The 13,219-nt window shown below is 36.6% G+C and overlaps 1 protein-coding gene across 2 annotated transcripts in view; it reads left to right on the top strand.

The window, feature by feature from the left end:
• The window catches only part of FSTL5 (follistatin like 5), a 218,517-nt gene that overhangs the window by 63,543 nt on the left and 141,755 nt on the right, over nucleotides 1–13,219 (top strand). For both annotated transcript variants that reach the window (XM_031553001.1, XM_031553000.1), the window contains exon 3: nucleotides 3,736–3,984. In XM_031553001.1, the coding sequence (XP_031408861.1) occupies nucleotides 3,736–3,984 (249 nt within the window). The remainder of the gene's footprint in view (nucleotides 1–3,735; nucleotides 3,985–13,219) is intronic.

Here is a 13,219-nt window from a genome sequence, read left to right as displayed (position 1 = left end):
GGATGTGGTGCTCAGGGACATGATTTAGCAGAGGGTTGTTAGAGTTAGGGTAGGTATGGTTAGGTTGTGGTTGGACTTGATGATCTTTAAGGTCTTTTCCAACTTGAGCAATTCTATGATTCTATGTGCACAGTTGCTAACCTCCACCTCAGGCTGCCCAGGGCCCCATTCAGCCTGGCATTTGAGTGTCTCCAGCGATTGGCAGCTTCTCTGGGCAGCCTGCACCAGGTCTTCATCATAACCTGAGTAAAGAATTTGCTCTTAACATCAAATTTAAATCTCCCCCTTTTTAGTTTAAAACCATTCAGCCTCGTCCTATTCCCATAAGACTACGTATGAAGTTGCTATTCCTCCTGTTTATAAGCTTCCTGTGAGTATTTTAATACCTCAGTGGGGTCTCTCTGGGCTGAACAAGCCCAGCTCCCCTAGTCTTTCTTCGTAGGAGATGTGCACTCCAATAATATTTGTGGCCCTCCTCTGGACCTGCTCCAATGACTCCACATCTTATTTGTGCTGGGGGATCCAGGCCTGCATGCAGTACTCCAGATGGGGTTTGTCAAAGTCAGACTAGTTTGAAGTTGGTTAGAATTTTATATATGCAAATAGATGTATTGTTTTGGATTAGTTAATGGTATGAAATGGAGGCATTTATGAAACATTTCATAACAAAGTAATACAGATTTTTCTTAGAGCGAAAAGCTTGCTTGTTTATTGATGTATGTAATAGGTATATGTTGACACATAGAAATACCAGTATAAGTATCAATATAATGGAAACAGTTCTCCCTCCACTGAAAGTAGTTGTTTTGCATTCAGGCATCGTATCCAATTATAATACTAAAATGAAGCCCCCGAGTGAAATCTTGAATCAGTTTCTAGTTCCACAGCAGTGTACAGTACTGTATGTTGTTTAGTCACCACATACCTTAATAATTCAGAACAGCTGTCAGTTTGAGATCTCTACCTACCAATTCAGAAATAATTATTTATGAACTTCGTTCTCAAACTGCTGCAGTTCTATTGCTCCAAAGAAGTCCATTAATTCTGCAATGTGCGTACATGTCCAGTGCTGTGAAGTACTCTTGGACTTTGGAAGACGAAATTTCATTAGACGTTGTAATGGTTTTATGATTTTTGGTTATCGATATTCCACATCATAACATTATGTAGTGCAGTGGGAGTTAAGGTGTTAATGCTCCAGTTCTGGGTACCTGTCCCAGAAGAGAAGAACAACTACATACCGCAGAGGACTTTGTGTTCAGAGGGAAGATAAAGCCCCAGGCTGATATTGCTTAGTATGACTGTTTCATCCACGTGTATAAAAATCACTCTAGTGCAGTTGTCTCAGCTTTGTGTTCAGAATGCTTTAAAATAATACAGCAAAAGGATTTGTCATATTAAAACCAAATTTCATGGTTACATACTTTTATAGTAGATTTGTCTTCAAAAATTGATGGGATTTGTGCTGTACAGAAAAGCAAAGAGTCTAAGTTCAGTTGTCTTAGGTCTAATAATCCTATAGTTGTGAGAAGAACTCATGGCAGAAGTGACTTCTGCCATGGAAATGAAGAATGTAGATTATTATTGGTTAGAATGAATGTGTGCCAAGCTAGTATTTTTACTCATTAGTTCTTTCAAGTAGAAAATAATCTTAAGCTATTAAGTTAACATTGGCATATATTCATTCCTAATTTTTCTATGGGGTCAGCTTGATTGTGAGGATGAGGAAGGTATTGCAAAGAGTAAGAGTATGAGGAGGATTTATCGTTTGGAGATCAAGTTCTTGTTTGCTTCAGAGGTTAGGAGTGTACACTAAGAGAATAAAAAGAAGTAACTGTGAAGGGCTGTATTTATTATTTATGGTCTCAGATTGAGCACTTGAAGCATTAGTAATTGTGGGTGGAAATTTTGAATTATTTTTCACTGTACTATCTTTTCCTGTGCAAAGAATTGTCTGTGCCATTCTGCAGCAGCAGAAGCTATACTAGGGATGTATTTCTATGCAATTACCTTCTCCTATTTTTCCTACGAAGCTACTGCTGGCCTTACCACTTATTTTATGTGATGGCACCAGCACATAAATGATAGGTAGTAGAGAGCTGTCTTTAGGATACTAACGTGGACAACCCATTTTCATGTTGCATGAGCAGAAGGAAGTTCAGGGCTGATGGCCTGCAGAAACTGCTCTGCCTCTGCTTCAACCCTCTTAAGCTCTGGTTGTTACCCAAATACAATTAGTTTCATTGAGACACTTTCGACTCCTTATAGAAGCCATCCACTTACTATATCTGTCTTGCTGTCCCACTGTGCTCTGTTCCCTGAAATGTCAACTTGCCACCACAGAAGTGTTGTTTTTGTTGTTGTTCTGTTTTGTTTCTACCTTCCCTGGGTTCCTAGGAACCTTTACCCAGCTCTAGTTATTGTTACACATCAACCTCAGTGTGTTTATTTTGTTTAAATTCTCGAGAATGCATTGTTATGTTGCATACAATAACACAAAAAACCTGACGGTGACAATTTTAAGTTTAAAAAGATGATTTATTAAGGAAATGCTCTTTATGATGGATAAATTTAATCTTGTTACTATATGTTGCAGTTAATTACAGTTAACTGAAAGTGACAATGACTAGAAGTATACCTAGTCATGATAAACAAATTAAATTTATTTAAGACTGACCTATGCTAAGACTAGTCAGGAAGTGGTAAAAAATAAAATGCTCTTGCTGCCATTTACATAACATAAATAGCTTTTTGGATATAGCATAAAATTAAACAAAATGTAATTACTATCTCAAAACTACATAGGATCTATATATTTTATGTTTTGGGAGGCAATCTTGACCAGGTCAACAGTTACAGGAAAATGACCTGTTCCTCAACCTGTTTCTAAGTGGAAGCTCTCACTTCAGAAATCTGAAATACGATTCTATATTGTAGATAATTGCTAGCTTCTTGAAAGAAATCGTACCAGAATGTAAAATTACTACCAGCAGACTTCACAGTACGCTTAAAAGCAGTCTCTTTGCTTCAGTAATGTCAGTCTATCGTCTCGTGTTACATGGTGTTATATTGATTGTGTCTTTGGCTCTCCAGTCATGTTCACGCTTCCTAGTTAGCTACATTCATATTGGTTTTATATTTAAGTAAACCTTCCCGCATAGGAATCCTCCATGGTTGGAAGAGAGCTTTGGATATACTTTTATTTAATTATAATGCCTTATTTCAGTTATGCTCATTTCTACTGTTCCTTGGCTCATGTTCTAGAGGTGTGCTTTTCTTCTTGAGTTTATTAATCTACGTGCTTTTATTCCTTTAGTATGTTTTTTCCTTTTTTTTTTTGCTTGTTGTTTTTGACAGCTTACACTCATCTGTGTACATGCTGACTCTCACCAGTAATTTCTTTTAACTTCAGAATAAGTCTGCTTACTTTTAAAAAGATTCAGAAAGAACTGAGTAGATAGAATTAAGTCTGCTTAATAAAGCAATGTTGTTTGCTGTGATACTTAGAGTAAAATGTTTTGTATGTATTGTAGTATTAATATAAGTACTTTTTTTCACTGTTTTTCTCTACCTCACTAAATTCATAAGGTAGTCCTTATTGCAAGGTCTTGTAAATATTCGTAAGAGCCTTAGAGTGCATAAAAAGAAAGCTTGTTGGCAAAACATGTATTTTATTTTGTCAGATGCTTTTTGTGCTCTGTGATAATCTTCCACATTTATTTATTTTTTTTACAGGATACACAGGCCAAGATGGACATTTTAAATCATGTGAAAACAAGTACTGTGGCCTGGGTAGGCACTGTGTCGTGAATGGGGAGAGCGGGCAGGCTGAGTGTGTCTGCATGGAGCACTGCAAGCCACACTACAAACCCGTGTGTGGCTCGGATGGAGAATTCTATGAAAACCACTGTGAGGTACACAGGGCTGCCTGCCTGAAGAAGCAGAAGGTCACCATTGTACACAATGAAGATTGCTTCTTCAAAGGTAAGTGAAGCTGATCAGTATCTGAAATATAGCTATTGGTTACATGTTTTCAAGTAGTTCTATAGAAGATGTCTAGTTGCTATGCTTTCAATACAACTCAAAGTTATTTCATTCCAGAGACACTATATGATTTTTATTTTCATTTATACTTAGTGCTGTGATGACCTTTTCAAACCTGAATAAGCAAAATGTTTCTTCATAATCCATCACTGACAGTTTCTTAGAGGTGTGGCAGTTGACTGCATTCGTCTAAATATCTTTACAGTCCCAAAGTCCAACATGTATTAACCTCTGACAGGAAAAACAGTTTGAAACTGCAGAGGGGCTTGGTATATCTACAGGTTCTGTGCTTACATTTCATGTTGAAGTTGATGAGTAGGTAAACTGAGAGGTTATTCATGGCTAAATGCATCTTGCTCGCTTTGAATTTGGATGGTCAACATCACTTGTATATTTACCAAAGCATGCAAGTTTACATATGTCTTCATCTATGGAACGCTGAGAGATGGATTTTAGATGAAGAGGCTTATCGTACAGAAGATGTCAACAATTGCAGTTGCTGTGTTGTATGTACTTTGCCTGCACTTTGAAGGTTTCTGGAACTCTTCCAATATTGGCCTTGATTAAACGCGTTTGCAAATTTGTAGTGTGCATTAAAACAAACAGGTAGCTTTTAGAGAATAATGCTTTTCAATGTTGCCAGTTTTAATGAATCTACTGAAGGGTAGAATTGATTTTTATATTTTTTTTTCTAAAGACTTCATTTTAAGTAGTCTAAACGATGTATTTTTCTCTAACGTTGACATTGGGGGGGAGAGGGGGGGGTTCAAATCTTCATAGCAGGTTGATTTCCATGACAGGAAAAATGTTTCCTCAGAGATAAATTTTGAGTATTGAATTCAAGATAAGAGAAGTTGGGAAAGAAACCTTGTTCAAAGAAGTAATCTGGCCAGAAAAGTTTTTAATATTCCATGATGGGAAAATAAAATGTGTAAGCAAATGTTCTATGTACTTGATTAACATAATAGTATATATATAATATATACTATACACAATAATATATTAGAAGATACAGCTGTTGAAATTGTACATTTACTTGCTGAATAATTTGTAGTGGCTCTTAAGCATTCTGAGAGTTTTAAGAGTTTGAAGATTATCCCTTTTAGAAACTTTCATGTTGAATGGAGATAGAATACTGACTTGCTAGGTGAAAGAGGTCCTTGAGTTATATGTTGAAACTCACAATGACATCACAGAGGATTTTGTCCTAGCTAAGCTGCATGTGGAACATGTGCAAACACTAGCAAATGTTTGACTAAAATGCCTGAAACTAATGGTAAGTGCATTTTGAGGTAGTGAAAGTTACTTTTTGAAGGTTGACCTTCATGAAATGCTGTTTTTTCTAAATTAAAAATTGAGATTCTTGTCCTGTACCTGCTTTTTTTTTTAAGGAAGATTATTTATCACTAAATTTTTTGTATTTCTCTTACTTTAGTCCCACTGTAGGTTTATGGACTGTGCAGTAAATTACGTGAACTGTTCTTCTCTCTCCTGTGTATGACATGGAAATATGTGGATTCAACTAAATGAGCTCATAATTTTCCCCTTAAATATGGGTGGGACATAGGCATGAACTAGTAATTGAAGCAGGAAGTTTTAAGTATCACCTTTCTGATCATCTTTTCCTGATGTGCATGCCAATTTGTATGAGAATTGTATATTTTTGGCTAGAGATAATCAGAAATTAGTTTTTCACTGCTCTTATTGTAATTTTCATCAGTTTTTTTTTTATTAGTGTGTTTGTAGTACGGAAGATAAACTTGCATCAAACACTGAACAGTTTTTTCCTATAATGTCTTGATTAGATGTTGAATGCAACTCTTTCAATTACTGAATATGCATCTGAATTTCTTCTGGTGTACAGGAAAAATGTATTCTGCACTGTAGTTCTTTTTTATTTAGATTCCCTCCTGTGTTCTGTAGAGCAGTCTTATTTTTTTTTTTTTTAAAACCACAGAAAACATGATCATGTTAGAAACATCTATTTTGTAGATTTGTAGAGTTGTCCTGTTTTTTTTTTTTTTACCTGTCAACTCCACTGCCCTGTACCTGGTTGTTTGTGAATGCAAGAGCAATATTCTCTTTCAGAGATGTTCTCAATCCTCAGCTGTTTAAAAATGTTTTCAAACATTTATTGAAGACGATTCCAAAAACTTAAGAAAATGTTTTGGAAACTCCTTTGTGATCTAAGGAACTTGATTTTCAAGAGTGATTTCAAATTATTATTTCAACACTGACAAAAGTGAAGAAGTGAAGAAATGGGAAAATGAACAACTGACTGGCTGCTAGTTTGATTAGTCCTGGCGATTTTCATATTTGTTGCGGTTTAGTTTTTAATTATTCAATGGAGTATAGGATAAGGTTAGAGAAAGGGGAGGGGGAGGGTACGTAAGGAGGGAGTATATCAAGATGGTGTTGTATGAGAAAACTGTGTCTAAAAAGAGTAGGGAAGTAATTGTCCCTCTGTACTGGTGAGATGACACCTCAATCACTTGTTTGATTGTGGAATTCTTGCTTTGAGAAGGATTTGAATTGTTGGAATGTATTTAGAGAAGAATGATGAAGCTGATGAAGGGACTTGAAAACAAGACCTTTGAGGAGCATCTGAGGGAAGTGAGACTGTTTTAGTCTGGAAAAAAGGAGACTGAAGGGAGACCTCAGCGCTCCCTTCAACTACCAGAAAGGAGGTTGACAGAGGTAGGTGTCAGTCTTGTCTCAAGTGACAAGTGGTAGGATATGACACAAGGTCTTCAAGTTACACCAGAGCTGGCTTAGATTGGATATTAGAAGTAATTCCTTTATCAGTAGGGTGGTTATGCTTTGGAATGGTCTGCTCAGGGAAGAGGTGGAGTCACTATCCCTGCAGGTATTTAAGATGCATGTGGATGCTGATAAGTGATGTGACTTAAAGGCCGTCTTGATAGTGTTAGGGGACAGTCGGACTTGATGATCTTAAAGTCTTTGCAATCCTAGATGAATCTATGGCTCTAAGAAAAGAGAGAAAGTATTGTGATGGACAGCTTTTGTGGTGAGAGGAGAAGGAAATAAGATGATGAATCTAAGTAATATGTTCTCTTTTGTGTTAACTTCATTTTCCTTTTTTCCTAAATTCAGGTCAGTAAACCTAAACAGGAGACAAAAAACTTCATGATGTAATTCAAGTTATATTTTTTCACAATGATCTTCTAGGAGTTTTTCTTATAAAATTTTTCTTTCACAGCGAAACACTAAATCATTTTGACAAACTGCAGTTTACTAGAGTTCTCAGGACTGTAAGACATGCTTGTATGTACCAGGACTTTTATAGAATATTTCTAGAGTAAAAGTTATTTCAGATATAAACTTTTACATTTAAGTAGTTTCTGTATCATCCTTCTGACGTTAACATTTTATTTTCCTTTCTATTTTTCTTTCACTTTTCAGAAACTTCTAATCTGTTAAACTCTGTTAAGCTAATGAGTAGGTTTCTGAGGACTGTTATAATGCTTGCTACTGTGTTCATAACTGACAAACAAGTAAAAGTAGAAACTTAGAAAACTAAAAGTCTGCTGATTGATACTGAGTTGTGAAGAACAGTGAGGATAAGAGATGACTATGAACAAATTAAAAAGGGATATAGATCAACCAGGAAAAGTTCACAGTATATATGTCAAATTATGAAATGGCTTATGTAGAATCTGAAAAATGTTTACAAAATTATCAGGCTGTGCTGAGGGTGGGTATGGATAAATGGTTTGTCTTCTATTCCAATAAAAGAAGGAAGAAACATCAAGGTTGATGACACAAGGAAATTCATATCCGAAACTTGTGGTTTCCTTTTTTTTTTATTCTTTAATCTTGTATGGTACACAGGAGATCTCATGAGTGAAAGTAACGTAGTATTTCACAATCGGACTTTGCAAATACTAGGGTCAAGTATGTAGATCTTTCTTGTGCATTTTCTAATATTTCTACCATCGGGGGAGGGGAAAGCCATATAACTACTCTTAATATTTATGTGTAAGTGAGTTGAAGTGAACTAAATCCTAGCAATAGCCTGCAGGAGAGATCTAGAATACTGATCTAGCCTCTCCAGTGATAGCAACAAGATTAGTCCAAAGATATTTCATGGTAATCCATGCCCTAAGTCCGTGTAGTCTTAGACTCATTCCTGAAATATTGACACATTCATTTAGAAGCACTAACACTTATTTTGTCTAATTTAAAGTTTATGTACTCGGAAAGCAAACATAAGTCTCTCGTGTTATCAACCTCACTTTAGGAAGAATTTAATCTTCAATATCAACCTTGAATATCCATACTCGTTATTCAGTGTTGATCTTCAATGACTTTCCAAAGAGACTTAGGATATGTTAATTAGAATGAGGTTCTGGTGCACTTTCACTGCAACAGGAAATTTCTAAGAAGTTTTACTTTGTTCCGTGTCTGTCAGCTGGCTTCCCTGTTGATGTTTTTAAAGCATCATTATATATTATATATATTATATATATATTATGAGTATATACTCATCCATAGAATGCAAAAAAAGAGTGGTAGGTAAATATTTGGTATCTTCTAGTATTTTCTGTCAAAAAGGGAGAGTGTAGATAATGGAAATCTGGTTCTTTTTACTGTTTTATGAAACCACAAACTAAGTTTTAGCACTCTTGCTCTAATCTGCTGTCCCTACATTATTTATTTCCTGAGTTCTGTTGCTCATGAAATTTGGATGGTTGTCCATTGTTTTTTTTCCCCTCATGCAGCTGTGCAAGAATTGTCACAAACATTTTTCCTAAATCATTCCAAATTGTCTTAACCTTCTTAAAATCTCTAAACTAGCAGAAATGCTAGATTTGCATGTAGAATATCTGCTATGGGAAGACTGAAGTTGTAATACTCATACTCTACTAATGTGTAGAGGTTTATTTTTCCTTTTCTTTGGTTTAAACACAGTGTAGGATGGGAGAATAACAAGCCATAACCATATTGTAAAGAAATTTTTCTGAATGGCTAAGGACATGGAAAATATATATTTTTAGTCTCAATCTGCGGATTGTGTTATCTCACCACTGTAATAAATGATGTTTATAACCTCTAACCTATTATGTATTCTGCATTCATATAGTGATTAGGAATTAGTATTCTCAAGTTCATCCCTGTGCAAAAATTAATGAAGTTTGAAATTGCTTGTAGGGGCATTGCTTCTGTTTGCTACCATGTAAGGAAAAGGATATGTGGACATAACAAATTTTTATTGGTAGAAGAATTTGAGATATATTTTTTTTCTGATTTTAGTAATAAAGATGAATTTGTTGAAGGAAGTCTATGGTGAAAACTGTATTTCAAAGTCTCTGTCAACTTGCTGACTTAAACAAGCAAGATTATAATGTAGACATGATTATTTGGGTTGGAAACCTATTTGTGATGATAGAGTGTAGGAGCATTAAGAAATTCAATGAAACTACATTTAGTGTAGTGTTCTTTTCCTAATGTAAGTGGGAGAACAAGCTTGGGAAAGAAGAGAATAATTCTAGTGTCTTGAGATTGGAGTGCAAATTCTGTATTTTAATGAGCAGTCTTACAAATTATTACAACTCCTACATGTATGCCAAATATAGTGCAGTACTTATCCCAAATTGATACACCTGGATAATCTTGAAATCTTTCTCGTTAGAAATGTATACAATGTTCATACTTGTACTGAGTTATATGTAGACTTTATGTACTCATTGAAGTGCTTAATTTGTGTTTTTTAATATACCAAATACTGTATGAAGTTTGCAGTTCAACTTGAGTTTGGTTGACTGGTGCTATTTTAAGTGTCCTTTATAGGGCAGAGTGTCTGTTTTGTCTTTCCTTTCATACAAGGGAACATGAAGGGAATGAACTTTGTAGGAATGATAGGAGGTACAGGCAGGAGCTAGAAACATGCCCTGGCTGTAAAGGCTGCTGATGTCCTGGACTGTGCTAGGGAGAGCCTTGCCCCCAGGTGCTGGAGAGAGGTATTCCTTCCCTTTTGCACCGGTGAGGTCACATCTAGAGAACTGGGTCCAGGTCTGGGCTCCCCAGTACAAGAGATTCATGGACTTAATCAAGAAGTCCAGCAAGTGCTCACAAAATTATTTAAAGGATTGGAGCATCTCTCACGTGACAGGACTCTGTGAGAACGGGAACTGTTCAGCATAGAGAAGAAAAGGCTTGGGGAATCTCAGTCAGTGTATAAAAATACCTGAAGGAAGGGTGTGAAGAGGATGGAGCCAGGCTCTTTCCAGTGGTGTGCAGTGCCAGGACAAGAAGCAGTGGGCACAAACTAGAAGTAAAGAGGTTATATCTAAATGCCAGGAAGCACTTCTGTGCTTTATGGATGATGGAGCACTGTCACAGGATGCCAGAGAGGCTATGAAGTCTCTCTCCTTGCAGATTTCCCAAAGCCACCTAAACATGGGCCTGGGTAGCTGCTCTGGGTGGCCTGCTGGAGCTTTTGCTCAGGCCTGATGGACCTAGAAGCTCTTCAGCCTCAACCATTCTGGGATTCTGTGGATAAGGATATCTGAAAAACAGCCTTGCTTCTGCATGGTTTTGTAGGGCTAGCAGGTGATGTACAATAGTCTGCTTCAGCCAGTAGCGTCCAGTACCTTTGAAGGAGACTTGGAATCAACAAAGGAAGAGAAAGAGAAGTAGTAGAGTTCTGTCAAAAGACAATCAGTGGAGAAGGTACTATTAGGGCACTCCCTTCTAACCTGGCTGATTGTGCCTACTGTTGCAACTAGAGCACTGTGAGTCACAGGGTGTATTTTCTTTGCTCTTCTCTTGATTTGGTCCTCTTACAGAGGAGGGCTGACATTGCCAGAAGGATAGTACAAGTATGGTCCAAACATTTTCTGAATCCTCAATTGCACCTTATAGCAATTTACAATAATAACTGGTAATGTCTACATAAACAACACGCAACAGCAGTCCCTAATGTCACCACAGTGGCTGCATTTTCTCCAAACCCAATACTTCTTGATGCCAGCTATAATTCTCTGTAATTATTCTAATTAAACATAACCTAATCTGATAAGAGGGACTATAGGCTTGCAAAAAATATTACGCAGTAAACCAGACAACTAACTTTATAATTATGTATTTATTACAAATAGAGGAAATCTAGTTTTCAGGCAGACATTTAAGTGCTATATATTTTTTCACAGTTCAAAATAACAAAGCATTAAGCTAAGGCATACACGCACACTGATTTGTCTAATATAGTTTTAAAATTTTAATTAAAATCATGTTAGCTTTATCATTAGGTTTTGAGGAAAATTTATATTAATGGATATTATTGTTGGCTTTTAAATATCATTAATGTGTAGATAAATATATAAGGCATTGACATAATAGTTGAATTCAAGGTGGCTAGTACATGATATTCTATTTGAGAGAAGAAGCAACTTTTTTCTCAACTACTGGAGAAAATTAAGCATGTAAAAATGATCTTAGGCATCCAGTTCTGACTTTAGTAGCTTATAACTGATGGGGAAAGTAAATCTATGGTAGATAAAACATGCTAGTTAAAAGCTGCTTCTTGTGGTTTGCTATTTGCTTTTCCCTTAGTAGTATCATGGAAATATTTCTTGTTCACAAAAACCAATACTCGTTTCATAGTTTTAATTTATTTCTAATGTATAAACAAAGAATACTTAGTCTTTTTGGAACCTGAAAGATTGATTATGTTACAAAAATAACAACAATGTTGGTAGCACCTTATGTAGGTACAGTTTCACCAATTTCTTTAAGATATTCTATAGGTAGTTATAATCATCATAGAATCAAACATAGAATGGCCTGGGTTGTAAAGGACATCTAAGATAACGTAGTTTCAACTCCTGTGCCACGGGCAGGATTGCTGACCACCAGACCATGCTGCCAGAGTCCAGTCCAGTCTTGGCTTGAATGCCTCCAGGGATGGGGCATCTACAACCTCCTTGAACAACCTGTTCCAGTGCGTCATCACCCTCTGAGTGGAAAAACTTCTTTCTAATATCTAACCTAAATCTCTCCTGTCTTAGTTTAAAACCATTCCCTCTTGTCCTATCACTGTCCACCCTTGTAGACGGTCCACTCCCTCTCCTGTTTATACACTCCTTTTAAGTACTGGAAGATCACAGTGAGGTCTCCTGGAGCCTTCTCTTCTCCAAGCTAAACAAGGCCAGTTCCCTCAACCTTTCCTCACAGGAGAGGTGCTCCAGCCCTCTGATCGTCTCAGTGCCCTCCTCTGGACCCGCTCCAAGAGCTCCACGTCCTTCCTGTGCTGGGGGCCCCAGGCCTGGACGCAGTGCTGCAGATGGGGCCTCACAAGAGCCGAGTAGAGGGGGACGATCACCTCCCTCTCCCTGCTGGCCACCCCTTTTTAATGCAGCCCAGAACACAGTTGGCCTTCCGGGCTGCAAGCGCACACTGCTGGCTCATGTCCAGCTTCTCGTCCACCAAATAATCTACCGGAAATAGCAGAACTTAACTATTTGAAAAGTAAGAGAGCCTCTTTCAAATTTAGAACTCAGTTAACAGCTTCAAATTTTTATATTCCTTCACATTTGTTTTCTAAAACACACTGATACAAAGATGACTTCCCCAGCACCTATGCTATCAGATATTTTCAGTCTGTTTGAAGTGTATTTTTTTTGTTCTTATTTGTTAGTTGGTCTTGTTTGTTTGTATGTATTCTGTTTTTTTGAAGTTGTGGTATAGGTAAGTATGAAAAATGTCCAGAAAATAATGAGCTTCAAGATGTTTATAACAGAGAAAGCCTTATACAGTATACTCTGCTAATTAAGGGCTAATGTTTGTTTCAGATGCTTGAACAGTGTGGAATTGTTGAATGTTGTAGCATATGTTTTCCCTTTATTGTCAGGACTTGGAATTTTTTAGATTGAAATCACAAAGGTTAGCTACTGATATCAAAGTAATAGTAATGTTGATGTTAATGTTGTTTGAAATCTGCTTTTTTTTTTCTTTTTTTTTCCATGGAGAAATTAGATTGTTTAAAATTACTTGAGAGTAAAAAACAGTCTCTGTCAGTTGACTGAGCAAATGTACTTTTCCTAATACTCAAGCATGGAATAAATTAAATTTGGGGCTATGGAATCTAATTAGATCCTTTAGTTTTCTCTTTGTCTGAAGTGGTAACACTGATGTTTTCTTAAAATTATTGGAA

This window comes from Meleagris gallopavo, chromosome 4, assembly GCF_000146605.3.
Source record: "Meleagris gallopavo isolate NT-WF06-2002-E0010 breed Aviagen turkey brand Nicholas breeding stock chromosome 4, Turkey_5.1, whole genome shotgun sequence".
In the NCBI taxonomy this organism is placed as follows: domain Eukaryota; kingdom Metazoa; phylum Chordata; class Aves; order Galliformes; family Phasianidae; genus Meleagris; species Meleagris gallopavo.
The sequence above is the reverse complement of the archived record's forward strand: the minus strand, read 5'-3'. Positions and strand labels throughout refer to the sequence as shown.